This window comes from Didymosphaeria variabile, assembly GCF_027946475.1.
Source record: "Didymosphaeria variabile strain IMI 356815 chromosome Unknown scaffold_5, whole genome shotgun sequence".
NCBI classification, from domain to species: Eukaryota; Fungi; Ascomycota; class Dothideomycetes; order Pleosporales; family Didymosphaeriaceae; genus Didymosphaeria; species Didymosphaeria variabile.
The window spans coordinates 2,860,744-2,888,350 of record NW_026611624.1 but is presented as its reverse complement, the minus strand read 5'-3'; the positions used below and the strand labels follow the sequence as shown (position 1 = coordinate 2,888,350).

The following is a 27,607-nucleotide window of genomic DNA, read 5'->3' as shown; positions in this document are numbered from 1 at the left end:
ATCTGGTGTCTTCGCAACCCCCGACTTGGTTTCAAACCCCATGGCCGTGTCTCCTCGTTGCACTGTGGCCACGCCTCTCCTCGTGTCCGCCCCCCAAAGCCGGGGAAACCCTGCCGCACGCTGTCTCATTCGACGCTTTCAGCACGACTGGCGTTTTGCCCTTCACCTGACCGTCGTCTCGACAGCCACGTCGTGCTGGGTTACGGGAGGCGCCCGGGTGTTCCTGCCGTCGTAGGCTCCGTTCTGGAAGAGGGAGGAGCGTTGCCGTTGCGCCTGCCTGCCAAAACATCCGCGGCACCCCTTCCGATGGGCCAGCGCCGACCTCCAAAACATCCACCTCGCCGTTGCACGGCAGCCAAAACTCCGATCTGCGTCGCCCTGAACCCATCGCCGGTCCGTCACCGCCTCCGCCTGGCTTCCAACATCTCCAGAGCGCTGGAAGGGGGGTCAGGAAATCCGCCATGTGTTACTGCTCGCCCCGGCATACGAGAATAAGGGAGGGACGCGGTGACATCTGCAATACGGGCCGGTGCTCGCAGACGTCCCGGTAGCTTGGGCTTGTACGGACCGGTCCAAGAGCGAGCGTTCACCTGGAGTTCGACGTACATGTCACGGCGCAACACAGATCACATAACCGCCATTCGAGTCGGTGAAGACCCTTGCCAGCTGCTGTACCTCACGGCACCCTGCAAGACTCCGTCCTGCCCTATCCGGCGCCTGCTTTCGCTTCGTCTGCATATTCTTCCTCCAATACGAGGACACGAAGACGCCTCCCGCACTGTACGACGGCACGGAACCTGGTGTTTGGAACCGTGTCCCGCGTCCAAGGCTGGAGATTTCTGAATCTAGTCATCAATGAGCTCTCTATGGCCAAGCAACTCCTCCGCCTTCTGCGCCAGCGCGAACAACTGCATCCATGCAGTTGCTCGACCATGTTACCCAGAATACCCTAGATCTCCACACTGTACTCCAAGCCGACCGCTCTTTCACCGGCGGCGAACACTCGGCAACGGTCTATGACATAGCTCATCTCCAATTCTAATTGACTCGCTGCATGCACACTCTGTTCAGAAACTCACCGAGGTATTGGCTGTTAGCACCTGCTTCTTTAGTCTTCAGGGCAACCTGTTCGCTCTCGGAGTCGCGTGCAAACACGAGCGAGCGTAAAAGACCCTGGAGTTGCCCTGGAACAACTTGCATGTGCTAACTAAAATGACCGTACGTAGGTCCCGATGATGTATGTATTCGGTCCGATACACTTTAGCGACGTGCGAGTCCATCCTTGCCAACTTGCATATACACTGCCTCAGCCTTGCGCTGTTTCAGCGATCTCCAACGTCCAGTTTCAAGCCGTCTTGGCTTATCATAAACTCCAACGTCAGAGCATGTGCTCACAATGCCAAACTCTTATTGACATGCTTTGCACCGTCCGGCTACCAATACGCGGACTGTGGAGATGGAAGGTGCGACATAGCGGTTGGCTGCGATACTCGGTAACACTGTAATGGTGACCGATCACACCGTGCTACGATCTATTGTCCACTCGATGGCGTCACTGTACTTGCCGTCTCTGTTCACTACCCAAGATCAGTAGGCATCCATTTCTAGGCCCTAATGAACCGGCCGCACATGTCTAGCTGCTTATTGAACATCTTGCGGTGTAAGTTCTCACTTACCAGAGGTCCCATGGCTATGCCAAGCGGCGTTTCATGGGATGCCCGGACCTTCACACTGGCCGATTCAATTGACTCTATGATGTGCGTCCATAAGATCGGACACGTACCCCAGCTGGCCGAACACTATCGAATTGTTTCGCACCATTCCTGTTTAATGTGTAGAAATTACACTTTCAGGCTCGGTTTCCAAACACGAGAGCGAAGAACTCTAATGCAGAGCAACGAAATCGAACTCAGCTATGTTTGAATGCATGGCGCTTCTTTTGCATGAGTAGTCGAAGGGCGGTCATTTGCGCGCTTTGTCAAATATTCGCGCCACTTGGCACACTGCATTTCTCTTTTCCGACTTAATTATCAGGTTGTCGCATGTTCTGGTGCATAGGTGGACTACGGTGGTGATCAGCAACTCGTCACACAGTGATTTTAACTGATGCAAGTCTCCTACCAAGGTATTCCTTGCTCGGCCTTTATTCAGCGCAATGTGAAAGCGCTTTCGAAAAACTGTGCGGTCACTTCTACGATCTCTTGCCGAATTGGCCCTGGCGGTCAGGCAAGCGCATCTAGCACGACCAGCAGGAATAGTCTCCGAAGCGCATCGTATGGTTCAACATCAGAGTCGTTGTCGTTGTGCGACCGTACACGAACTTGGTCACTGATGATCCGTATTATGCAACGGCCTCGCTATAGTATAATATTTCCGGACGATCTTTGTCCGCGGAGGACTCTGCGAGAGATGGCTCGGTGTGATTCTCCAGGGCAAAGCAGAACCATGGAAACCCTTGATGAATTATTCGGCCTAGTCACCGGGAGATGTGTGACACACCCTCTCTAATGCCAGTGTGACACATCTAGTCAAGGCGAAGAGCTCACTCGCCGTGTTTCGAAGAGACTTGATCGACAGCTAACGACATGTCCTATTTCCGAATATGAAACACTGCTCCTTGCGCACTTCAATACATCGACTACATGATACAACAAATCATTGCCGAGGCCACAGCCACCCGCGAGCGACCATTCTTCATTATTGGAAGATAATCGTATCGACTTGCGCTTGGTTTCCGAAGATCTTCGGAAGTATGTTAGTATGCTCGCTACTGCACGCCGCTTTTGTCGTCATGTGATGTGCCACTGGAATTAGGTTTGACACCTGCCATCGATCTATCCCTGCATGAGTCACTCTATGGTATTGACGCCAAGAATTCTTCTGCCGTTGGAGCCGGACAGCGAGAGGCTCGGTTCTTCGAGGCTCAGCTGAGCGCCTGGGTCGGCCCGTTAAGCAGATGCACTCAACTGGTGAGTCTTTGTGGGGTTCGTCACCATTGATGAGATGCATATCACATATGTGACCCTAGCTAACGGCCGTTGTTCCAGGGAACGATGATCACCTCGGTGACAATACGCACATCTGGAAAATCCATGTTTACCTATCTTCAGAGTATCGAAGGTGACCTTTCGGCGAGACCTCGTTCTACTAGCATCCTCCCTCTTAGAGTTGTTAATGCGTTATTCGGAAACATCACATTCACGAACTGAACGAGCGCGCCAATACGCCTGAGCAGCAACTGTCAAATTTCGAGTGCCAGGAACCTTGAACATCACACTGCGCTGTTGTTTCGATTGACAAACTTCGCTATTGATCGAGCGACGAAGCTGTGTGGTGCGCCTTTTGCGGACTCTGTTGAGTCTGTTCCTGTTAGCGTGCCCTGACGCAAAGACTTTGTAGCGCAAATGACATGGTCATGGTATCCTGTCAGCGCTGTCTTACCTGAGGTTCAAAGCTTCCTCTTCGAGACTGGTATAGGACAACCACCACGATCATGCCACGAGGAATGCGGAGCTTTACAGTTCGGCGTACCGTGTCGCTGGGCCCTAATGCTGTTTCCTACATCCGCCGGCGCTAAATTAACCCTAGGAGAGCTTCACCGGACGTTAGTGCAAAGTGCTACAGCCCGCCGTCGCCAAATCCACAAATCGGTCATAACTGCGCTGATCTCAACAATCACCAAATGGTGAGAAGTCCTTGGCGCATGTCAACGATGCAGTATTCAATTTAGCAAAAGTTTCGCATCTCCGAATCACGCGTTCCTGGATCAAAGCAATGACTAGCGAAGCCACTCCAGCCTATCGAGGTGGCTACAACGCGCTAGATACACTTCGCTCCTGTAGTGGTAACTTTGTTTACAAGTGCTGTTCAACGCAACGGGGAGGCGGCGACTGTGATTCGTTTATTTGTCAGAGCCTAGTCCTTGTCTCAGGTTTTCACTTCGTTGGCTTCGCTGGCCTCGTTGGCTTCGCGCCCGTTGTCCTGTCTACGGGGCTAGATCTGCTCACATCTCTGGGATACCGCTGCCACTGACTAAACATAGATTCACTCACATTGCGAATGACAGACGTGATCTGTTCCAAGATTAATGTTTGGATGACAAGGTAGCGCAGGAAAAGTCGACGTGCTCGAACGATTCCAAAAACATTGTCTGGAATACGTCGCACCAGTCCGTCACAGATATGGAACTTCTAGACGCCTGTGTTTGTCACACTCCGGGCCTGCGGCCCTGGACCCTTCCGTAGAAAATTCAAAGATGTTTTCCAACAGACCATCCAATAGACTATGGCAGACCGGCCGCTGTAGGCCTATATCTTGGACCCTTTCACTACGCCATGCGCAAGCTCCCAACATGAGACCTACTACCTGATATTATATGGCATTGTACGTTCATTCAGCAGGGAACGGTCCGCAGGACATGCTCACGGGGTTGCCTTGGAGCAGAGGTACCATAACTGAACTCCTCTAGCAGATCACCGCCCTCCACTCATGCAAGTTCGATGTCCTACGCCTGTTGGTGCGTACCTGTCGTTTAGCTGCAGCTGGAGTACCGGATAGGCTTTGCATCTATACGATCGAGGCTCTGTCTAGCTCAGTGCTAACACAGTGGGGAGCTGAAGCGGCGCTGCGGTGAACAGCCCATGTGAACATCCGGAACTGTGGTTTTCGGCAAAGTCTGGTCCCGGATCCGACGGACACGGTGGTCGAGCGGTGTGGCAGCCATAGTGAAACACCTCATCGAGATCTCGTGTGCCCACTCGTAGATGGTACACTCCATGTAGGAACAAGTGCCCTACTACCACTGCATTCCTGCGCCTCTGGCTCCGCTGCCCCGTCTCTTACTCTGAGATCGATTGCCCATGCGTTAGCAATAGCATCAGCAGTGAGTGTTCGTTGGGGAGTCGAGCAGTGGCTAACGTAGCCTACTGTGGGCTGAGTTGGGACATTCTATATGAGGGTCGAAACGTCACTTCATGCTACGTAGGATTTACCTTGAATGTATTAGGATGGATTGACGCTCGACCATTTCCCCTATTGCAAACATCAACAGCAGACTGCGTATCTGCCCACCCGTTCCAAGTATGAGGAAAAACTCGAGCGTGCATGATCTCGTCATCATAAATATGGTTCTTCTTCACCTATTACCCGCAGGAGCTGTGACACACTTGCCGAGAGCCTTCTCGCAGTTCTATGATTTCGTTCCTCAACTCGAAAAAGTATACACTGGGCGTAAATTGGAGATCACCCCACATTGTATGCGAACGCGCAGCTACAACTCGACCCCAAGCATTTACTCCACAATCCACTAGGCCGAACGCCAGAGGTCGCAGCCCTGTTCAGTGGGCGCTAGAGCGACGTGCCTCGAATCCACCTCATTGCCCTCTCCACCAGAGACCTTTCAAAATCCGTACTGCGTAATCTAACGTGGAAGCGCTGGCATATTTATTCCAAGGACATCTTCGGGATAACGATTACGTGTTGGGAGAAGGCGGCTTGCAGCTCAATTGGCGCTCCTTCTGTGTGGAACGCTCCGCAAAAATGAGACTGATGCCTATAAGAAGGAGTAGTTACAAAATTCTTCAACAAGCTCCATCCATTCTTGTGTGATGGGCACCCCATATTCTTAATGAAGATGTGAAGACTTTTTTGGGGGGGCTATAGAGTTATAGCCGTCTGACAACGCCTCAGAGCGGGGATATGTGCTGCGGGGAGTCCACAGAACCTTCCGATCCGATGGCAATGTCTCGTGGGCATAGATATGAAGCTATATGACGGAGTCCTAGACATGTTGAACGAGGAAGAGCTCTTTGTTACCGTGGAGCACAGAATTAACCGATGTTGTGGATACCTTCTCTTGCCGGTCCTGACGTCCGCACTTTTGCAATACTTGTAAAAGCGCGGACCTTCAAGCAGAGGAGGTATGCTACAAAGTCATTTCGTGTAACGTAGCACATAGGGCATCTTCGTCTGCTATGCTGACATACTGATGATGCTTGTTGACAAATTCGTCCCCTTTACATATCGAACTAGGCCATGAGACACTGTGTTGCAACGCACTTGTACTGAGCTGTGGTACGCATGAAATGAATCTGATTTCTCTACCCGTTGGGTGGTGGACAGTAATTCTTGTTGTCGGCCTTATCGGCCAGAGCAACAATACGATCACAAGTATGCGTAGGATGTGTTGTCCTTCTCCCACTCGTGGAGGGACTTGGTCCCTTTAAAGAGAATACGGACTTCTACCCTATACGTCAACGCTTGCGTCGATCCCTTTCTAGGTCCGCCAACGCAAATAGATAGAAACCTCACGGCCTCCAACTATAACAGTATCCCCGGGAGAAGATGTTCAGCAACGCGAGATGAAATGCAACTGCTGGTTTGGTACAATGTTGAGACCGGACACGAGATAGTCGTAACCACGCAGCGTCAATAAATAGAAGTCGTGAGATTCGCGTAGTTTGAAAGTGTAGAGTCATTCTGATTGATCGTACTTGTTTAGCGTATCTGGCGAGGCCATAAGACGCTTCGATCCGTGATGTTGATCTGTGTCTTGCTATAATCGATACGAAGATGTCTTCGAGCATTCCAGTCCTTGGAAAGCTTTGTACACGTTGAACAACACTTCTCATCACTGCATGGGGAGTTAGTGCTTCAACGCTCTTTTAAACTGGACGGCTATTATGTGGCCATGAAAGCCTGGACCTAATCCTTACCTTCAGCGGTTTCCCCCAGTTATTGAGGTTGGATAGACTGGGCATCCATCGTGATGCTTTGCCCCCGAAAACGAAGATAGCCGAAGAAAGAGGATAAGGCATGTTCGAATGTTACCCGCGAATGAGACGAAGATGCCCTTCGCTTGCGCGGCATGGTTTTTCTGAGGGCTGTCTTTGGCGATCGTGATCTCTTCACCCACGTGAAGTTGTTGTACGGTTACGGCCGCATTGAGCAAAATGCCGAGGTATTGCAACTCAATAAGCAGTGACAGCGTAGCCCTTAGGATGACCATAGCGTAACGATGCAAGGGTGTAGTTGCGGTCCCGATTGTCTTTGGCCAATGTAGATCTGCATTTGCATCTGGGAATATTAGGCGAAGGCGGACGCAGGTCCGCCGTCAGATGGCCTTTCGCGCGTATAAGCCTGATTGGAAACACCTTCCTAACGGTTTAATTTCGTCCTTGTTCAGCAGTCCTCGCTGGACCCACGTCTTTTCCAGATCATTGCAGAATCTCGCAACTTGGTTGAACTTTGTCAGATCCCACCTGCGCCGCAGCTCATTGCGCGTGAGCTGTACGTGTCCGGGTCGAGCCATGAAGAAACCAATTGAATATACGGGCCAGTTTCCAATGAAGCACGAAGCCCACTCGTTATCATTTTCGTAGCTTTCCAATATCTGTGCAGCCTTCTTTATCTGCCACTTGTCGGGATCAGCAGCAAGCGGTGGTCGTGAGGGAGATTCCACTGATTCAGCCGAATCGTACGTATGCCCGTCCTGAATAACGGGTGGATTAGCTAGCTGTTCTGATAGCAGGGATGCTATCAGGATGAATAGGTAGCTTGCGCTCTTGTAAAAGCTGTGTTTGTGATTCCGCTTTTCGTTCTCCGCGAGTTCGTCTGTCTCCTGTTCACGCAGCACTAGACCTTCCCAGACTTCAATCTCACTGCGTAGCTCATTCAAAGTTCCTTGATCATACGATATCGCGCCCTGGTACATCTGTTTCAGTATGAGAGCAAGTCGGAACAGAGTGAACGGTACGCCAAGTACGGGACTATTCGTGCTGTTGCTCTGGCCCGGGAAAACTCTCGATTGGTCGAGCAAACCTTCAGCTCGAAGCCAGAAGTCGAGATCAAAATCGAAGCCCAGTCTGTGATTTATCTCCTCGTCTGACCACAGGCCAGTGGAAGCCAGGAAGATCTGGTACATCACGCTTTCGACAGCCAACCTCTCAAAGGTACTCCGGATGGTCGGGGTCTGCTTGAAGAGCCGCAACGCAAGGACGCGGGTAGCTGCGTTCAGATGCTGAGGGATGTCAAAGTAGGTGCCTCTTCCCATGCACTGGTAATGCATTAGTGGGATGTCGCAGTGAGGTTGGGCGAAGGTATTCATGTACTCACTCCGTGTAGATACAGTAGCATCATCGACATCAAAACGCTGTTGCAATTGGCCAGTGGATCCGCGCGTCCAAGCAAGTCTGATAATCCTCTTAGCGCCTTAGAATAGTAGGTCAAAGCAAGCTCTTGCATCTGGCTATTGGATTCAATGAAGTGAAGGTTTGAGGCTGCATTACAAAGTACAGAGTATCGCACACTTTTCCAGTCCCCCATCAGCTTCTGGATCTCTGAAATCCAGTCATTGGAGAACTCTGTGAGCACTTAGTATACGAGACATCTATATAGTTGGTCGACTTCACCTGGATGACAATTTGGCAAGAGCAAGAGTCCATAATACTGGTTAATAAAATGTCGCGCGACCACACCTTCGAGGTCATAACTTATCGCTCCATGCGCAACAGATTCGGAAAGCCGAAAGACAAGGGATGATTCAACAGAAGCATTTGTAGGAAGCCCTGTATCACCAACTGTCGGCCCTATACCATGTCGAGATCTCTGATGAATTGCGTAGCGGCGATCTACGAGGTCGGCCGAGGCGGGCCAACGGCACTCGCGGTTTGATTGTAAGCAACGATGGCACACCGGCGACTTCTCATCACACTTCTTTCTGCGGCTCCGGCCTATCCCTCGTGTTACTAAAGCATATCTATTTGATATGACTGCCCCGCGCTTACAAGTCAGACACCCTGTTTTGGTGCGCAATTTTGCTGGACGGTAGGGTAAATTTTTCATGGTCTTGACACCAACAAGCGTCGCAAGCGACGTATCCGTTTCGAGGGCAGAAGATCTTTGAATGCGGTGGCACTGCCACCGTTATCGACAACAACAGCGGCTGACAAGGAATCCGCAGCCTCGTGGTGCGGAGATGAACATGTGCCAAGCTACTCTCATTCAGCTGGGGCTAACTTAATGCGTCCAAGTGATTGCACTCGCCGAATGGTCCTTCGATGATCAATTCAGTGACCATGGTATGCTCTCCGCTTGTAGCTACGAATAGAAGAGTGGCATTGCGGACCAGACAATGGCAGAAGATAGTCTCAGCCTTTCCGATGATGTCACCTTAAGATATGATTGACCAGTGACTTGTTCCGTAGGTAATCTTGAGCCTCATCCGAAGTTCGAATTCTCGTTTTCTAAATCTGCCAGAGGAAAATGTCGTTCAAACGCTGTCCGAAACCGACTCAGTGGGCACAGGCTAGCTCTCATAGCAGTCAAGACTCGATTCCACAGAAGGCTAGCCGTGGGGGTTGGGAAAGCCCTCGATGGATTTTGCCTCCTCGATCTGATTTGCTGGGCAAATGTTCCCTTCACTTGTAAAACTTATATGCACCTATACTGTAATGGGTGGCAGAAGCATGTAGGTCTGTAGGCCTAGCCAGATGTACGCACACAAAACAGTGCCAGAATATTCAGTCACTGGGTATCCAGCTTCGGTTGGCAGACGTGCTGCAATGGTGGAATGGTGGGTTACCTGTGTCATTTATCAGCCAAACACAAACATCTGCTGATTGGGCCAGCTGTGGAATTCTTAGTTGTTATCAACAATTTGAACGCGTCGTTTCAGTGACAATTCTTCGTACACACACCAAGTGTAACACTACGTGCGTTCATCGTAAACAAAGCAAGACATATACAGGCATATAGAGATCAATCATTCCAGACACGCAGCCCAGAGAATACGAGCCGGCGGAAGTGAAGCGTAATTTTCACGAGTGATGTATACCAGACTTTGCGGATTCCGAAGTACTTATTATTCGCTGTACCCGAGCTCTCGCCAAATATCAGAACAAACTTCATGAGGACCGACGCTGTAAAGGTCGTGCTGCATGCTCATTGAGGGAACAGGTATGGCCGTGACTCGGACACTAGACCGTTTCCGAACAGCAATAGCCTGTGACGGAGCGTAGCATTGACCCAGACCTAGCTTGCATATACATACAGGGTACCGTGTAATGGACCAAAACATTTGCACAGCACCGATACCGACTACTACACTCAGCCAAGTCAATAACATCGATTACCCTCAATATTTGAGGTTGAAGCGAAGCCCCGAAAGAGGCCGAACGATCGTTTCGGCCACATGTGAAGCTCCTTGTACCAAGCCATCGGCACATCCATCACAGCCCAACATAATGAATCACACGAAGGAGAAATTCGGCTACAGCACACACTCAAGGTTTCAATGTTCATCCGGTATGTAATCAAAGCAACTGCCCGAGGGTATTCTACCAAAATGATCCAGAACGCTCACCACGCCACGGCCCCCTGTCTGTACCTGCTTAGTGGAGCAGACCATCATTCTTCTTCCTCCGCCAATTCAGAAACTGGAGTTTGCAGCGCATTTCCAAAGTTCCATTGTCATAAGCGATGTTACCTCCTAATTGGCAACGCAGACTACCAATGACCGAGATGCCAAGTCCAGCAACCCTACCATATACACATCTGTTCTCTTAAAGCTGCGTCATGATGCTCTCTGGGTCGCTGATGATGTTCGGCGTATGCGTCTCCACCGCTTCCTCTGTCAGTGCCACACCGCCTTCCACCTCTACCTCGCTCCCCTCAGACACGCACGAGTAGACCGAATGCATCGAGCCCGAGCTGTCTGACTCACCACTGCTCGAGAATTGGCGCCTAAGCACATAGTTCGGGTTGTTTTGTCCGTATGTATGATCACCGTGCTTGTGCTCCTGCTTCAAGTCAAAACGATCTTTCTGGCGCTTCACGCGGCGCAATGCTCCCATATCAAACTCGCCCATCGCCGACGCATTGCCCGAGTCTCTAGCAGCGGCGGTATGCGGCATAGGGAGCGTAATGTTGGAGCCTGATGAGCTCGAATCTCGCGCCGTAGTGCGGAAGACGCCCTTGAACGCTTCCTTGAGTCCTCGACGGGAAAATAGCGGTAGTTCACGCGAGAGATCTCGACCAATGTCAAACGAGGAACGACGGCCCATCTTGTAGAAGCGGCGGCGGTGACGGCGGGTAGTGTTTAGCGTGTCAATCTCGGATTGCGTGGTCTTGTAGGTGTAGACGCTGGATTGCGAGGGCGTAGAATGCGAATCGTCAGAGAAACCGGAGGATACTAGAAGCGTGCTTGGTGTGTTTTCATCTGTTGGGATGCACAGCGTAGTGGGTATCGGACGACAAGAGATGTGCTTCATGATCTGCGCAGACTTGATTGGCAACAAGTTTGCCTCAGTGGGTTCGAGGGGTCGGACTTCGTCCTTGAAGACGGCGTCGAATGACATTGATATGCGATCTTTAAAGTACGGGCGGCAGGCGTGACAAGCAACTACCTGACAACTTGGGACCGCCTAAACAAGAGGTCAGTGAGGTCTGGTATAGTGAAGCTTCATAGAGGTGATGTCGACAGTTTGTTCCTGTGTGCATTACAGCCCGAATGTCTGGTACTGTTTGCCTCTGCGCTCAAGGGTAGGGCTAGAGAGTCTGCTAGAGACTACTGGACGACTCTCCATTACTGGAACGAATAGAGGATAACTCTCTTCACCAATCTCCCCAGTATACGTACCTCGACTACTTCGGGGAGGCTATTGAGCGCTCCATCATTATTCGGCGGTTCAAGCGCGTTGACGGACACATGCACGATGGCTTCCCTCATCGGAGCGGCCTGTAGCGCTCCTGCAATGACTCCGTTGAGCTCCGTCTTCTTCACCTTCAGCTTCTCAAGTTGCTGATCTGTGTAGAGACCTTGTTCCGCGGTCACAATGACGCTCTCGCTCAGGCCAATGTGCTCCATCTCCCGGCGCAATGGCGACTTAGCCGAATAATTCGCATCCGGCTCATCTGCTGCGTGGTGCTCGAGATAGGCCATGTCACGCTCCTGGCGACAGATGTAAAGAAAACCCAGTGCTCGGTAGTTGCCACAGCTGGGGCAAGAGAAGCCTTCGGAAACGTTGAGCGGAATGCGCTCCATACTGACGTGCGTGCATGCTGGCGCTTTGCGCTTCGGAACGCTGCGTGTCTGCGTTCTTGATTAGCAGGCGCGCGCAAGCTTGCGCTGGGTGAACATACTCGCATCATAGGAGCTGTGGAGCGGCTGACGGTCGCCGTGAACATGTATGGATGCTGGTGACGCCTCCGGTGTTATGGAGAGGCACTTATTCTCGGGTTGACTTTGGATTTACGTAGAGAACGGACGGCCGGTACGTCCACAGGTTTTTTGGTGACTGAGGCAGGAGCCGGAGTGAGGTACGCGGGAGTCGCTTGCACAGAGGACCAACCGGCAGCCCTATTATTTCGTTTGGTGAAGGTATTGATAGGTAGAATTCATAGGAGACGGGCTATAATCGCCGCGGGTGGAGTAATGTTGTGTTGACGGTACGAACATTCTTGGCAAGAGCGAAGGCAAACGGCGACCCGACCCGCGCCCATGCTCGCTCTGAGGGGCAGGTGCGAGCTTCTGGACGGCATGCGAAAGTCGTCGTATACCCACGGCTCAGAGTCGCACCTGCATGTTCGGCCATGGTACTGAAGCAGGTGTCATATGGCTCTGGGCAGCAGGCCTGCGAGCCTGACAGCACGCCATGTTCGACAACACGGTCCAGAGTAACACAACAGTCGATTCGTGCATCCGGAGAACCCCATCCTATCTCTTTTCAGACTGCAAGTTGCCCGAGACAAAGCTGCAAACGCACTGCTGCTGACCCACAACATAAATGAACCGACTTCAGCATGATAAGAGCATACCTACCACGTTGCGCTTTTCACGAGCCATGTGCCGGTTGATTCTCAAGGCCTTCATGAGCTATTGGCAGGTCGATCGCGGTGGCAGGAGACGGACAGGCACCACCGGGCTACCGACATCCTGTGCTCCCGCGATGCGGCCAACGCTCGATCGATCCTGCAGCAGCCCAGCTACGCATCTGGATCGCTAGATAGTGCTGGAAGCTCTCGCTCATACAAGCCATGGACAGATAGGCGATAACGGACGTGCGCATTCGTGGTGTTGAGCTGCCTCACAGCTGTTGCATCAGCCATCTGCCGAGACCGGGAAGGAGCTAGCCGCTTAGGACGACCCGAGGGTGTCGGCGAGCCGACAACAAACACGCCCAGCCATCCTCCATCGTCAGCTCCACCCCCATCTTTGCCCAAGCACCGCGGCTATCTGCACCACCACCTCACGCGCCCACCCGTCCACGACCGTCCGCACCACTGAGCGTGCCCCGCAATGTCGTCAGTCAAGTTCGAGAAGGAGACGGTCACGAAGAGCGCCGAAGGGCTCGCGGGCGCCGCCGCCGAAGCTGCGGGCAAGGGGAAGGACGACCTGCTCAAGAATGTTGGCGAGGCCATCACCAAGGGCGGTGGCGCGAACGGATACCTTCAGGTGGGCGGCGCGTAATTGGCGATTGGCCATGCTGCGTGCCACTGTACTGACTGCTGGCGACAGGCGTACCTCAAGCACCTGCAAGAGAACCCTCTCCGCACCAAGATGCTCACCTCTGGTACCCTTTCGGGTCTGCAAGAGTTTCTTGCCTCGTGGATCGCGCATGATCGGAGCAAGCACGGCCACTACTTCACCTCGCGCGTTCCCAAGATGGCCCTCTACGGCGCTTTTATCAGTGCCCCGCTTGGCCACTTCCTGATCAGCATACTGCAGAAGATCTTCCGCGGGCGCAAGAGCCTCAAGGCCAAGATTATGCAGATTCTCATCAGCAATCTCATAGTAAGCCCATGCCCCATGACGACCTTGCCGGCTAGCTCACAGACTTAGATCTCTCCCATCCAAAACTCGATATACCTTGTGTCCATGGCTGTGATTGCTGGCGCACGCACCTTCCACCAAGTTCGAGCTACCGTCAAGGCTGGCTTCATGCCAGTCATGAAGGTGAGCTGGATCGTTTCGCCAATTTCCCTGGCCTTCGCCCAGCAATTCCTGCCCGAGCACACATGGGTGCCCTTCTTCAACATCATTGGTTTCATAATCGGGACATATGTAAACGCACACACCAAGAAGAAGAGGCTTGCAGCCTTGAGGCGCAAGCACTACGGTGACGGCAGCGGTAGGGATCTAGGAGGTAGGGATCTAGGACGTGGGGATTATGGTAGGGCCGACCTGGGCGGTAGGAGCGTGGCTGGTGGCAGGCCTGGTGATGAGTATCCTGGCGGCAGGCCTGGGGAGTACCCTCCCGGCCCTCCGGGTGCCCGACGCGACTATTAGAATTCTGCTGGTGCCAGCGACAATAGCCTTGTGAGCCCGCGCACCTGCATAAACCACCATGTATGCTTGAGGGTTGGCATGCTTGCCTGAATACCATCACACTGACGATGCCCACGTACTACACACGTGGGATGACAAACGTAAGAGACGGAAGCAAGTTGGCCATGATAGCGTGGACCTCATTGTAAGCGCGCATCGCCACCAGAGAAGCGCCCCAGGAGCCGGGTGCTGTAAGCCATGTTTTGTATATTTCTATGTCCGGTCCGTTTCATGTTACCCCTGCATCTCTTTTCGCTCTGCGTATATGTTAGTAAACTACGTAACTGTCTTCGCCTTATTATGTTGCCTTCCGGGTTATTGCTTTCACGGCTTGGTGTCGTTCGCAATTATGACCATACAACCGTGATGCAGAAAACCGATGGAAGAGCCAGTCGAAGACACAACTTATGTTGACTCTAGGTAACCATCGTGGCTTCTCCTTCTCAGTTTGGGAAAGCTTCCTGGATGCGAGCGGCCTGCGAGCGGGTGTACATCTGTCTGGATTCTGCCATTGACTGACGATAACAGAATTATGTTCTTCCACTTGGCTGCCTCGTCAAACGCTAGAAGCAAACACGTACGTGGATACATACCCTTGGACAGCGCAAACCGTCGGTCTGGTTGTAACACAGCGGAGCACAAAACCACTGCTTGGGTTTTCCATACAAAGCACCGTTCGCGCTCAAGAAACGTCAGAGATCTATTTTGACGTTATATAACCTGCTGCTGGTCGGAAATTGACGCTCATCCACAGTTCTACATGTATGGCTGCACTATCTGGATTAGTTGCACACTATTCGCTTCCGTCGTAATCGTCCTAATGCCATTCTGTCCTCCACGCCTCACTCCATACATCGATCGCTCTTTGGTCGCATCGAGGTACTCGCAGGATCATCCCTATCTGCACGACTCTGATCCTGAGTCTTACCACCAAGGCCTATCGTTGCATATTTCCCGTCCGCTCTCTGCCCTTGCGCTGAAGCTACAGGACCCTCGTCTCAAGTGTGACCGGAACTTGGGATGGAACATCGACTGGGCGGTTGCTTTCCTTGTTGACTTTTTGGATCCGAAGAACAGTCCTGATGCAGCGGCTGTGTTGAAGAACATCCGCGTACGAGCGCAGGCGCTGGAGAAGGAAGGTCATGCGTTGGAGATCCCTTTCCGTATCTTCGGCAAGCTGAACGAAACATTGTTCGCAGGACACTTGAAGAATGCGGTTTATCTTGAGCTCAGGAAGCTACATCCGGACGTGTCAGGGGCTACGCACACTCACGGCTGGGGTCTTGATCCCAAAGTGAAGAGAGTGTCCGTCTACCTTAACAAGGATACTTTCCTGCATAGGTCTCGAGACCTCATCGGGACGCTTATCCACCACATGATTCACGCCTACTTCCTCATCGCATGCGGCCCGCAAGTCGAAAAAGAGACGGCCTACGGACGTCTCGACCACGGCTTCCACTTCGGCAGGATCATGACAGCGATAAAGAAACTTTCAGGTCTCAACGGCCGCCCCCTTGCATCCCTCGACTTCGGCCACACCCTTGGCCAGACTAATCGCCTCTTCTACGACGAATACTATCACCACCGGCGCAGACCGTTCCACCAGCGTAGCGGCAAAGAAAAGTGGTATTGCAGCCACTGCTACTCTGACGTCGCCGCCCTCTCCAACGGCGAACTCGATGCCTGGTACGGCATGGTGTGCAAACCCCTCCTCACTCTCCCCGAACCCCTCCGCAGCGCCGCAGTCCAGATCTATAATCCCCGCCAACACATTCTCGAAGACGTTCCCCGCGCTGAAACCACGCCCTCCGCCGCCTCGAACGAATTCATCTACAAGGACAAGTCCGTACTTGTACCCTTCACCAAATTGGACAACTTCTACAGCGTCCGACGCGCGTTCGAGAAAGTGGGGTGCAGGTACTTAGAACTGAACGAAATCATCCACCAGGACACTGTGCTTCGCTTTTTCGAGCTACTGCACACAGGATCCTACGGCCCGGATGCAAAGCTCGCCCTATCACAGGGAAGGAAAGGTCCGCCGGACATCAAAAGTCCTAGCACGGGGGAACCGAATCTCCTTACCGATATCCGGATGTACAAAATGGGTATCATAATGGGGTTTGACGAGCTGAAGGGGACGGCGCTAGAGAGGATGTATAAGCATGCTGTTACGCACGAGGATCCTATCACCCTACTCCAAGAACTATATGGTTGTGGGGAACCGGACGCTGATTTGAAAGCTTGGACGAGGAAGTTTTTGGCAAAGGTGCCGGAGGGTGAGTGGGATGCAGTGGTGGGAGAACCAAGTAATCTGGCAAAACTGGAATGCGAGCTGATGGGGTGGAAGGCGAGATTTAATGATTTGCTTGAGAGTAGTAGTGCGTTAAAGTACGAGGTGGGCATGGTCAAAAGGGAGTTGGTCGCAAGTGGGCTGTATGCTCCTGCGTCGGGGCCGGGCCATGGAGGACCGTTGACTCTGCCGCCGAGGCATTTGGCACCGCAAATAATGTTGGGAATGGGAATGGGGATGAGGCATCATGGGCATCTGACTTTGCCACGGGTGCCACCAAAAGTGGAGATAGAGAGGAGGGCGGCTGCTGCTGCTGCCGCTGCTGTGGCGAGCGATCCGTATCTGGCGGGAAGCCTGCGCTACGCGGACGATTACGGTGATGTTGCTTCGACGTGGGACGGCACTTGGTGAATGTGCAGGATGGAGAAACTTTCAGGGTAGTTGGATGGTCTTTGGTTTTGTAAGCATTGTTGTCGGTTCATGGCTTAGCGATCTTAACATTGTATAGTACTGGGCCCTGGGTGTTAGAAGCACGAACTGATACCACACAATAATACGAGAGAACTACACTTAGTCAATGAACAATCACGTTTCCAAAACGATTATATACTCCAATCACTGGCAGCTATTCGCGAGCTGCTTGGATGAGCACGGTGTTCTGAATTCTATATTCATCCTACGCCTCTTCTCTTTCACTTCTGCACAAAGATGTCATTTCGCAGATTGAGGTCCTTTTCACCATCTCATCATGGGCCAATCCCCCACGAGCTCATAGGCCGCATCTGCGAGTATCTCTCACGTAACAACCATCACACCTGGGCAAGCCCGAACTGCTCTCGGGTCGCGCAAATTCTACGACGCGGTCGAACGAGCATCAGGCAAGTACGCGAAAACGACAACCTGGACAGAAAGCGATCAGAGACAAAGGATTGGGCCTTTGGAGGACATGACTCAACAGAGCTCTAGCAATTCGTCAGTATCTACGGGCCTCGAAATCTGTTGCCCTACGGTGTGAGCTTTGGACGAACATCGACCTTCAACAGATACAACATCGCAGCTCAGGAACATAGGCTACTCAATATTGTCGTATTGCTGCGACTAAAGCCTGAGCTAGAGTACCCGTATCTGCCTCGTAGATTTGACACATCTATTCATTGGAAGACCACTTGTCCGTAACAACGCCGTACTCCGTACCAATGCGGCCACTTCATCACGATGAGTTTCCGTCTTCCCGTCAATTTTAATCATGGTATCTTAGCGTTCGACATGTCGTTCGATGTTACTCGTTACGAAGGTGTTGTTGGCTCGGTCGTCTAAGATCCGGGGTTGGGGTTCATCTGCACCCGTCAGCAGCCATCTCTGCCGGGCTATATTGAAGTTCCTACCTTGCGCTTTCCGCCGGTCATGGTAACGTTGACAAAGCGGCGGGTGTATGTGAGCCTCTTCTTGGCGCGGCCCTTGGGCGTCTTCTTCTTCTCCTGGGGTTCGACCTTTTTATGTGTTAGCGCCCGGCGGCGGCGGACGCGGGTGCGAGATGAAGCCTACCTTGGGAGTCTGCGACTTGACCTTTCCGGCACGAGCGAGGGATCCGTGAACTTTACCCATGATTGCGGTGATGGAGATATGCTGTCCTGCTGGGGTTGAGCGACGTTGTGGTGGATTCGGCTCTCTGTGGCTTCGCTTGTCGGAGAAACAGTTTCGCCGGTCGCGCTTGCCCCTCACCTACAGATCGAGAAGTGGCGGACGATGCTCAATGACGAGCCGGCTCGCAGGACCTCTCTTAAGAGATACATAATCATCCCAGTCATCCCGTTGAGTTTTTTGAGCAAGTCATTCTGAGTCATTTTCGCAGTCGCTATATGGTCGTGTTTCGCCGCTGCATTGACTCATCCGTTTGATCCTCCAATTACTGTCCATAACCCGCTATAAACATCAGGATTACTTCCCATTAGACACCGATTCGCTCTCTTCTTGGTTCGGACTTGGTTCCTCGCACCCAAGGATTCCCGGTTCGCTTCCAGGCCATGCCCAAGAAGCACCACCCTACATATGCATCGATCAAACCAACATACGTCCACCCATCTCTCCAGAGCTCGCGCAACGCAGCTTCGTCTTCGACGCCATCTCCGCAAACCGTGAACGATCGTATACAGCAGCTGCGACGCGAACAAGCACCGCGCGCAACCGCACAACGTAGAGATGAAGTCACAGAAGTGGTCAGTAATCGTACTGTGCCGCCCGATCTGAGGCGTATACTGCATTTGGCAGAGGTTGACGCGCCGAAACCAAAGCCAGGTAGACGGCGAATACATGACGAAAGACCTCCCCCGGGACCTGCCGCGCCAACAAGCTGGCTGAGTAGGAGTAGATGGGCGCCAGAGTTTCGGAGAAAATCGAGGACTTATCATGGGTATGGCACCGGAGCGGGCCGTTTCTGCAAGCTGGCGACTGTTCATAATGAAGAGTTCAAGGTACGTGGACAATCTTGTGACATGACTGGACATGCACAGTGGGTGACGCAGATCCATGACTTAGGTACCATCCGCGCCATAATGCAAGAAGAAAAAGGACCTTCCAAAAGATTAACGCTCTATCGCGATCAGCGAGTGCAAGGATATTGCTATAATCGCCACCCACTGTGCTTGCATCATCGCACAAAATGTTAACTTGAACAGCGTCTACCACCGCCACGAAGTCTTATCCACCATTGTCTGCGAACTTTCGCACTGCATTGGGAAGAAGTTTCTGTGTATGAGCAACATTATCTTCCTGCGCTACCCGTAGCTTTGAAGGAGGCCCTGCTCAGCTACCTCTCACTATACGGAGAGCGATCATGCATGGACTTCAAATCGTTCAAGATCCTTTTCCAGAACGATCAAGAGGTAGAAGGCGCCTCAGGATCAGAGGATGTACAATTTCTGGATCTCACAGGGTTGCTGAATGCAGGATACACACCGAAAGACTTGGAAAAGTCACTTTCGCGATCAAGCCTAGGTGCTGTTGCAACAAGCAGCATGGCCGACCTCTCCCTTTCCGCAGCAAAACAGCAATCCAAAGCAGCCATCGACGTCGCCGACTCCTGGGAAGACGAAGCAGACGACGGCCTACCGCTCGTCCTTCCTGCAACCCTCACCGTCCCCATCTTCCCCAACCTTACCCGCCTCTCCCTCGCCCATCCCGGAACAGCTGCCTCCTGGACCGACCTCCTCTCGCTCTCGACACATCTGAAGACCCTCACCCACCTCTCGTTAGCGTACTGGCCGCGACCAAGCACGACCCCCAACGCAGCGACAACGTCCATGGTCGCGCGGCACGCGACCGTCTCCCTCGGCGGCTCACACTTCTACTCCGATCTCGACGACGACTGGCACGAGGCAGCCAAAATCCTGCGCCGCCTCTCGCTCAACACGTACTGCCTCAAGTGGCTCGATCTCGAGGGTTGCACTTGGCTCAAGGCGCTGAAGTGGGACTTACCCTCCAACGCAACGCCCTACACGAGCGCAGCTGTCATGTCGGGCAACGACGAGTGGGTGCGTCCTTCGTCCTCGCCCGGCCCAGACTGGAACGGCGCGTGGCGCCAGATCGAGTATCTCAATCTGTTCCAGGGCTGGATACCCAGCGACACGAAGAGTCTGCAGAATATGCCCGCTGGGATTGTGCCTGCGCAGCTGATGCGCTGGCTACGAGAATACGGGAGGAAGGAGGGCGTACAGGATTTGCTTGGGGACGAGGGCACGCATGGGGCTGTAGAGTGGGTGGAGAAGGAGAAGGTTGCGCGGAGTGTGGGGTTCGCGGTGCAGAGTCTAAGGAAGGCGGGTGGGGGGCAGTATTGCCGTGTGGAATATGGATGGGGCGGAGAAATGTAGACTTCACGCCCATTCGACCATTGCGAAGCTGTACATTGTACTTTTGAAGATAGTGACGCTGACCTGCGGTATTTCGGCCCCCTCGCGGAGATAACATGTTCTCCCGAAAATACGAGATGCAGGATGAGAGGGAAGGAACTCCGTCAGCACTGAGAGCCCGGGCCGCTGGGTAAAGCGCTCGACGGACCCGAGTCGGCAAAAGCTTGAATTTCCAACATCTAGATCCTTGCGCACGGTGCAGTACGTTGTTAGCGTCCTTGCGCGGCTTATTTTCTACGATTTGTATTATGCCAGCGGCGGCAGCTCAACAATAACGGTGGGCTCGTGCGGATATTGTCAATAGTTGGAAACAGTTGGCTTCGTGGCGGAATATGAAAACACTGAATAAGGCTGTAGGCAGCGTGTCTTGACTCGAATAACGCCGAGTTGACAGGTAATTGCAGGTGATGGTGACGGGCCGATAGCGAGTAAGCATTGCTAACGCCTATCGTGAGAGATATGGTTTGATCATTGAATGCATCCAGGCGCTTATTCGCGCTTAGGTGCGAATGGATATTACTTCAGTTGTCGCTACGGAAATGGAGATCTACATGGTGTAGCCACAGCGCGGTCGCATAATGTTGATTGGATCCTGAATACGCATAGGATGGTACAGGAGCCTCGTGCTATCAGCTTTCATTGAAGTGTGTTTAAGGCATTTCTCCGAGGTGTTTTCCTATTCAGTTGTTAAAGGCTCATGATGCACGAGTTGTAGGTCGGCTTCTCCCAAGTTGAGACGTTAACTTGGAAAAGAATGGAGAGTGGCTATAGAGAGGAGCATTGTGTAGATAGTGTGCGAAATAGGAATGCTGTTCCTGCGAACCTCGATCGTAGCGAATGAGATAGTGAGACACTTTGGGTTCTGTAGCATGTTTTCTGCGAAAGCCCTCGTGACTGTGGTGGTGTCAGCGAAGGCATCTAAGCACGCCACTGCAATAATGGCAAAAGTCACGACAGATGAAGTCGGTAGCTGTGACACCCAACTGTGTTCCGCAAAGGACTCGGTCCGCTTGTCATGCAGATGGCGCCGATACCCGCTACGCTCATGTGGGCATGTATTCCCGTTATTGTGTGACTTGTCTCCCTTCCTCCATGGGACCCGGGCACGAGGTCTGGTAAAAACTGCGTGGTCCGCTGGATAGGGAAATCAAGTCGACTGCATCGTGCAGAAAATCGGTCAGATGTGCCGAGACGCTCTGCTAGACAACCTTGAACTATCAAGGAACAAAGTCTTGAGACGCTCCACACTCGGCGGAAGGTTGGGGAAGAACGCGTCCCATGCTCTTGGAAAGTCTGGAGTGAAGTCTTGGAGTATTCCTCGAGCGGATTCCGACACGAACGTTCGCCCGACAGCCCTCAGGATTTTGAAACAGCCACCCGTCATGCTCCAGCGGAGGCTTGTTTCCATGCCAATCTATCGCTGCAATGACAACCACGGCAGGTGAGACCAAATGCGAGAAGGCTCACCCCACTCGTGAAGAGAGCGGAAACGACGCACCTGCCCAAAGCCGAAAATGGCAGCCAGAATGCGTCAGTGCATACAACAAGTGCTGATAGGACAAAAGCCGGCCCCGCATGAAGAGACCACGGGCAGCGTTTCGGGTAACGTTGGTGAGAGCGTGTCAGGTAAATAAAGACGACGGCTTCATGCGTGGTGGTATCGTGTGGGATGGGTGCATTTCCCAGCATGGCCAATATTGAACTTGTACGACGGTGCCAGGGTAACCGATAGCGATAATCAATATGCAGGCTGTAGTGCACGATAGATAGTAGACAGTAGTGCATATCCCGAGATCGACGCTCCGTATGTAGTCTGGGTGAATGCAGAAATCGGATGCGGAGCTAACGAGACATGGCTTGCTCAACGGAAGATGTGCAGCGAGCAGGGCAGCTCGGTCGCGAATTACCAAAATAGAGGCCAGGTTGCTGGCGGGAGGAGCGCGGTCAGCAAAGCTTGAAACGCCACAAAGCATGCATCATCACGCTTTACGAGTGCAACCCCGGGCGCTGACTGTGAAGCTCGCATGGGGAGACATTGTCGCGGGGCGGAGGCGTACTGTGCACAGTAGTGCTCGGGCATGATGACGACGACGACGACCGGAAGAGCACATGCAGTCCACCAGTCACTGCGGTAACGAAGCTGCCGTGTAGACTAGAGGGTGCATGGCGTCGCTGCGGACGGGACGTTTATTATCATCTGCATTGGCAAATCATGGCAGGCGGCAGAGACACGCCCAAGCCTGGTGGAAAGTCGTCTAGAAATTGCGCAATGGGGTCCCCGAGCCGGCAGCGGAAGGTGGGCTGCGGCCTCGTCTGTTTCAGCCTGCCGTCGCCGCCATGGCAGCCGCGCAACTGACAGCACGCATCGGTGCAAAGGGCAGCAAGGGAGAGGGCAGAGTGACATGCTGTGTAAGACGGTGGTTCGGTTTCGCGCGCGTCTCTCGTGGCGTAGCAGAAAGGGGCAGTGAGCAGGACAGCCATGGCGAAGACGAGGTTGGTGTCGTCGAATCAGGGCAGTGGAGCCCAGTGGCGGCGCGCAGTGGTTGTGCAGCTCGCATCATGAACGCGTGGCTCTCCAGCGACGCTCCGAGACGGCGTTGGAATGTGGCCCGCCGCGAGACGAGGATGGACAGCGCCATTGCGCGGGCGGTCCACAGGCCGTCGCAGACAAACAGCGATCTGCGCAGGCGAGCGTGGGAATCGCAGCTGTGGTGGGCTCCTGGCTCCGGACAATCTGCGCCCGCGCCCTGAGGCTCTGGGCGCCAGTGCGTGGGCACCCCGAAGCTTAGCGCGCCTCTGAAACTCGCCTCCATGGGAACCCACGAGGCTGGCTGGACAGCGGCCAACAAAAGCCGCGACTCGCACCCTCACTCGCTCGCGCAGTCAGTCGCTCGATTCCTCGCCAACGTCCCGTTGTCCACTCGTTTCCTCCTTGCTGTCCTCGCCGCCTGCCTTCCCAAAGCAGCCCTAATCTCACTTCGCCTGCATCGGGCCTGGCTTCGTGCAACGCGAGCGCCCGCTGCTGCTGATAAGACATTCTGCGCCAGGAAGCGTCTCCCGCACCGACGCACCGACCCGTCCGAATCACGTAGGGCAGGGGCCTGCGCGAACAATCTGCACGCTGCAATCTGCAATCTGCAAGCTACATCCAGCGCCGCATCATCATATAACTCCCGCGCTGCCTTGGCCGTGCCACGTCCAGCTATTTCTTCGCATCCACCTCCACGCCTCCGGTCAGGCACCTCCTCCCTCCACCTCTCCCTCTCCCACGCTCTGGCCACCCGCGGCCACGATGCTCACCTTCAAGAAAGCCCTCGTGCTTTCCCTCGCCGTCGTCACCCTGTTCTTCCTGTTCAAGAGCACCCACTCGTCCACCTCGCCCGCCTCCTACCGCAATGCGAACGACATGCCCAAGCCGTCCTCCATGCAGAAGCCGAAGCCTGCTCCCAAACAAGAGGCCAAGCCGAACAAGGCCGACAAAGCATTTGACACGCCCGACGTCCCGAAGAAGGTCAGGGAGCAGATCCCCTTGGACGAGCTGCACAAGAAGCCCTTGCGCAACCAGCTCGAGTACCAGTTCCCCTACGACGTCGACTCCAAGTTCCCTGCCTACATCTGGCAGACGTGGAAGACGACGCCCGCCCAGGGCCAATTCCCCGAGGCATTCCGCGAGGCAGAAGCCAGCTGGACCATCAATCACCCAACCTTCGTACACGAAGTCATCACCGACGACGTGGCCGTGCACCTGATCCGTCACCTCTACGCCTCCGTTCCCCAGGTCCTCGAGGCCTACAACGCTCTGCCCGTCCCCGTCCTCAAAGCCGACTTCTTCCGCTACCTCATCCTCCTCGCCAGAGGCGGCATCTACTCTGATATTGACACCCACGCACTGAAGAGTGCTGCCGACTGGATCCCTTCGGATGTGCCCAGCAACTCGTATGGCATGGTTATTGGCATCGAGGCTGATCCGGACCGCCCGGACTGGGCTGACTGGTACGCGCGGCGCATCCAGTTCTGCCAATGGACTATCCAATCAAAGCCCGGTCACCCGGTCCTCGTCGATGTAGTTGCCAACATCACCCAGGAAACGCTGCAACGCAAGGCCGAAGGCAAGCTCACCAAGGATCACAAGGGCATCATTGAATTCACTGGCCCCGGTCTGTGGACTGACAGCATCTTCTCTTTTTTCAACGATCCTGCGTATTTCGACATGAGCACCAGCAAGGGCAACATCTCGTACACCCACTTCACAGGCATGAAGCAGCCCAAGAAGGTTGGCGACGTCATCATTCTCCCCATCACGAGCTTCAGCCCTGGCATCAAGACGATGAATGCCGGCGAAGAGGACGACCCAATGGCTTTCGTGAAGCACCAATTCGAAGGTACGTAGCAATCTTACTCGAGTATCGGTGACACTGTACACCCTGAAGTAGTACACTTGATGGGTGTCACTGCTGCCAATATCCGGCGCGACGGAACCGACCTGGCCTAGAGCGCGTTGGACCCGCCACTACACGATGCAGATTTGCTGACTCATGTACAGGCTCCTGGAAGCCCGAGAATGAACGCCATATTGGCAAGGTCTTTAATTGATCGACACTTTTTAAATGTCGCTTCGGAAACATCAGTCGACAGCGAATTTCCTGTATATGATTTGGACGCCGAATACATACTGTCGGATGTGGTTCTAGGACACACAACGGTTCACTAGGGCGAGGATACAGTTACCATTTCCGACGGAGCACATATTCCTTGCGAAAGAGTTTCTGTGAGCTCCGTGGAGGGACGCACAAGCCCAACCGTATCGCCTTTCTCAAAGGCTGCTCATCGGTTTAGCCGTGCCGCAGACGCGGATAGGGCCTATGTTTGAAAATAAGTCAGCAGGTGGACACCCAAAAGCAGAAATTGGGCAGCGGGCGTTTTTCTTTTTGCACTTTTCTTACCTGGTCCCCATATACCTCTTCTTCTCCTTTCGGCAACAATACTTCAAGCGCTGAAGTCGTTGTTTCGAGGCCGCCGAGCCGTTTTCCTTTAGGCGTTGGATCGGTGGTTCGGTCTCACTGTAAAATTATAGACGGAGATCGGATTACATGGTGGAAAAAACAGCTACGCGCGGTACTTAGCATTTGTACAGACTTTGTCTTGTCATAGCATGGTGTTGGTGGCTACCGGATTGGGCAGCCTGGGAAGTTGACGAGCTTGCAGCAATACGACATTGACAATGATACTTTGTTTACGAGCCTCAGTGACGTCCATTACCGAGTTGTACTGATGCTGACTGGCTCGAGATGACCCTTACTGCATGATCTCATTATCACTATTTAGCCAGGCACTGCAGCTCTGCCTACTGGTTCCGCTCACGTCAATCCAGTCTGGAATCACCAAGGTTGCTGATGTACAACATTGTCCGCCAGCTCAAGGTCACTGCGCTCAATTACTTAGATGAAAGCATGCAGACTGAACAAATTCCTTAATGGAAAGAACACGGGTATCTACATCCATCTAAACCTTAACTTTAGAACCAAAATACCGTGGTTCCACCTCACGCCCTGTTCTAGCGCATCATCGCTCAAAACGCGATCCACTTTCGTCGTGTGTCAGGAAGCCTACCTCCTCGAAAAGGCCCCCAGAATCGAATCCCAAATCAACACCACGGTATCTCCCAAACTCGGCCTCTTCTCCAACTCGCGCTTCTCGCGTCGGGAGTGGTGGCTGTGATGCGAGCGGTGGCTTCGCGTCGAGTGGTGGCTTTGCGACGAATGACGGCGCGAAGGCTGCGGTGCAGCGGCTTGGCTGGCATACGGTTGGTTTGCGTACGCGTCGTAGGGCGTGAGGTGTTGTGATGTGGTGTTGTAGGAGGAGGAGCGGTACTGGGGGTGGGGCACTACGGCGGTTTCGGTTTGGGAGGGGTAGCGCTGAGGCTGAGGTTGTGAATGGGAGGGGTAGTGTTGATGTTGTGGGTCGTAAGTGTATGGTTGGGAGGTGTAGGAGGACATTGTAGTTGTTGTGGTCGCAGTCGGCGTAGTTTTAGGCGGTGGAGTATGTCGAGGCCGAGCCGTTGTATGATATATGGATGTGGTTGAGAGAGCCAAGGCAGGCTGGATAGATATATGATTTAATGTTTGCTCGTATCTGACCGGGGCGTTGATCACTCTCAGCTTGCGGAGTTCATCCCGTGTGTGTGCTGCAGCGTCTCGCTGATCCTTTCGTACCTGGGATGCCCTGTTTGCAATTGGCCTCAACACATGCGGAGGTAGGTATATATCTCTTGCTATGTTACATGTCACATTCAACAAAGAGTCTTCCGGATGACACATCTGAGCATATGTAAGATCTCTCATCTGATGCAGCCTAGCCAATTCGCCGCTCGCGTGTCACGAGAACCTTTGCGCAGCCCTGCGCAGCCTGCGGTGACTTGACTAGTCTTCCCCACAATCGCACCGAAAGGCACCCAGCCCAAGGGTGACCTAGGGGGCAGAGCATTTTCCGCAGGCCCTTCGGATGCCTGATCAGACAGGCATCGCAGACCGGTTGGGGAGCAGCGAGGGGCACATGACGTTGACGGCTTGGCGTGAGCGCTGCTTTCGCGGCACCGAGGCTGGTTATGGAGAGAAGGCAGCAGGGCGCCTTGCGTTGAGTGCAGCGGGTGGGGAAGGGCTGTGGGTGTAGATTTGGAGCAGCGCTTGGTTTGCACCAGCTGGGTGTGGTGGAGGTTGGCAAGGCTGAGTGCAACTGCGACACTGTGATGCTGCTACACGTGACGTTTGTTCAGCCCTGGAGGGCATGGCCACGCATAGCATCAACACTGTAAAGAATATGGTGAGTCCTTTCCAAGCAGATCGGCCCTGACCAATTCCTCATTAAAAATTGGCGTTTGGCCGCTAGTCTCCAGGTCTATGTTGCACCGTACGCTTGTGGGGTACACCTGAGCAATTAACCCCGCTTGGAACGGTCTCAAGCCTGAGGGTGTCAGCATTGAGTGACTGTCTTCGGCACACGCAACCCGCACTCCTAAATCGGCTCTGGAAAGCCAAGCAGAAGAGCGAGCAGCAGGGCAATTCAATACGGCTCGCCTTTCTCGTCCCTAGC

At 53.4% G+C, this 27,607-nt stretch overlaps 7 protein-coding genes across 7 annotated transcripts; 4 read left to right on the top strand and 3 right to left on the bottom strand.

The window, feature by feature from the left end:
- Positions 1-7,111: 7,111 nt before the first annotated feature.
- On the bottom strand, positions 7,112-8,133 carry N0V89_007437 (uncharacterized protein; the record flags this gene model as incomplete). Its single annotated transcript, XM_056216200.1, has 2 exons — positions 7,112-8,042; positions 8,126-8,133. The coding sequence occupies 2 exons, from the start codon at positions 8,131-8,133 to the stop codon at positions 7,112-7,114; spliced, it is 939 nt and encodes a 312-aa protein (XP_056070447.1).
- A 2,426-nt stretch (positions 8,134-10,559) lies between these two features.
- On the bottom strand, positions 10,560-12,144 carry N0V89_007436 (uncharacterized protein; the record flags this gene model as incomplete). The annotated part of the gene is made up of 3 exons (XM_056216199.1): positions 10,560-11,330; positions 11,636-12,088; positions 12,139-12,144. The coding sequence occupies 3 exons, from the start codon at positions 12,142-12,144 to the stop codon at positions 10,560-10,562; spliced, it is 1,230 nt and encodes a 409-aa protein (XP_056070446.1).
- Positions 12,145-13,294: 1,150 nt separating this feature from the next.
- Positions 13,295-14,284, top strand: N0V89_007435 (uncharacterized protein; the record flags this gene model as incomplete). Its single annotated transcript, XM_056216198.1, has 3 exons — positions 13,295-13,450; positions 13,514-13,789; positions 13,838-14,284. 3 exons carry the CDS (start codon positions 13,295-13,297, stop codon positions 14,282-14,284), a joined length of 879 nt encoding a protein of 292 aa, XP_056070445.1.
- An 859-nt stretch (positions 14,285-15,143) lies between these two features.
- N0V89_007434 (uncharacterized protein) lies at positions 15,144-17,024 on the top strand (the record flags this gene model as incomplete). Its single annotated transcript, XM_056216197.1, has 1 exon — positions 15,144-17,024. The coding sequence occupies one exon, from the start codon at positions 15,144-15,146 to the stop codon at positions 17,022-17,024; it is 1,881 nt and encodes a 626-aa protein (XP_056070444.1).
- A 902-nt stretch (positions 17,025-17,926) lies between these two features.
- On the bottom strand, positions 17,927-18,218 carry RPS30A (ribosomal protein S30A; the record flags this gene model as incomplete). The annotated part of the gene is made up of 3 exons (XM_056216196.1): positions 17,927-17,950; positions 17,999-18,103; positions 18,159-18,218. 3 exons carry the CDS (start codon positions 18,216-18,218, stop codon positions 17,927-17,929), a joined length of 189 nt encoding a protein of 62 aa, XP_056070443.1.
- Positions 18,219-18,637: 419 nt separating this feature from the next.
- Positions 18,638-20,479, top strand: N0V89_007432 (uncharacterized protein; the record flags this gene model as incomplete). Its single annotated transcript, XM_056216195.1, has 2 exons — positions 18,638-18,829; positions 19,289-20,479. 2 exons carry the CDS (start codon positions 18,638-18,640, stop codon positions 20,477-20,479), a joined length of 1,383 nt encoding a protein of 460 aa, XP_056070442.1.
- A 3,331-nt stretch (positions 20,480-23,810) lies between these two features.
- On the top strand, positions 23,811-25,111 carry och1 (alpha-1,6-mannosyltransferase Och1; the record flags this gene model as incomplete). The annotated part of the gene is made up of 2 exons (XM_056216194.1): positions 23,811-24,900; positions 25,062-25,111. The coding sequence occupies 2 exons, from the start codon at positions 23,811-23,813 to the stop codon at positions 25,109-25,111; spliced, it is 1,140 nt and encodes a 379-aa protein (XP_056070441.1).
- Positions 25,112-27,607: the final 2,496 nt, after the last annotated feature.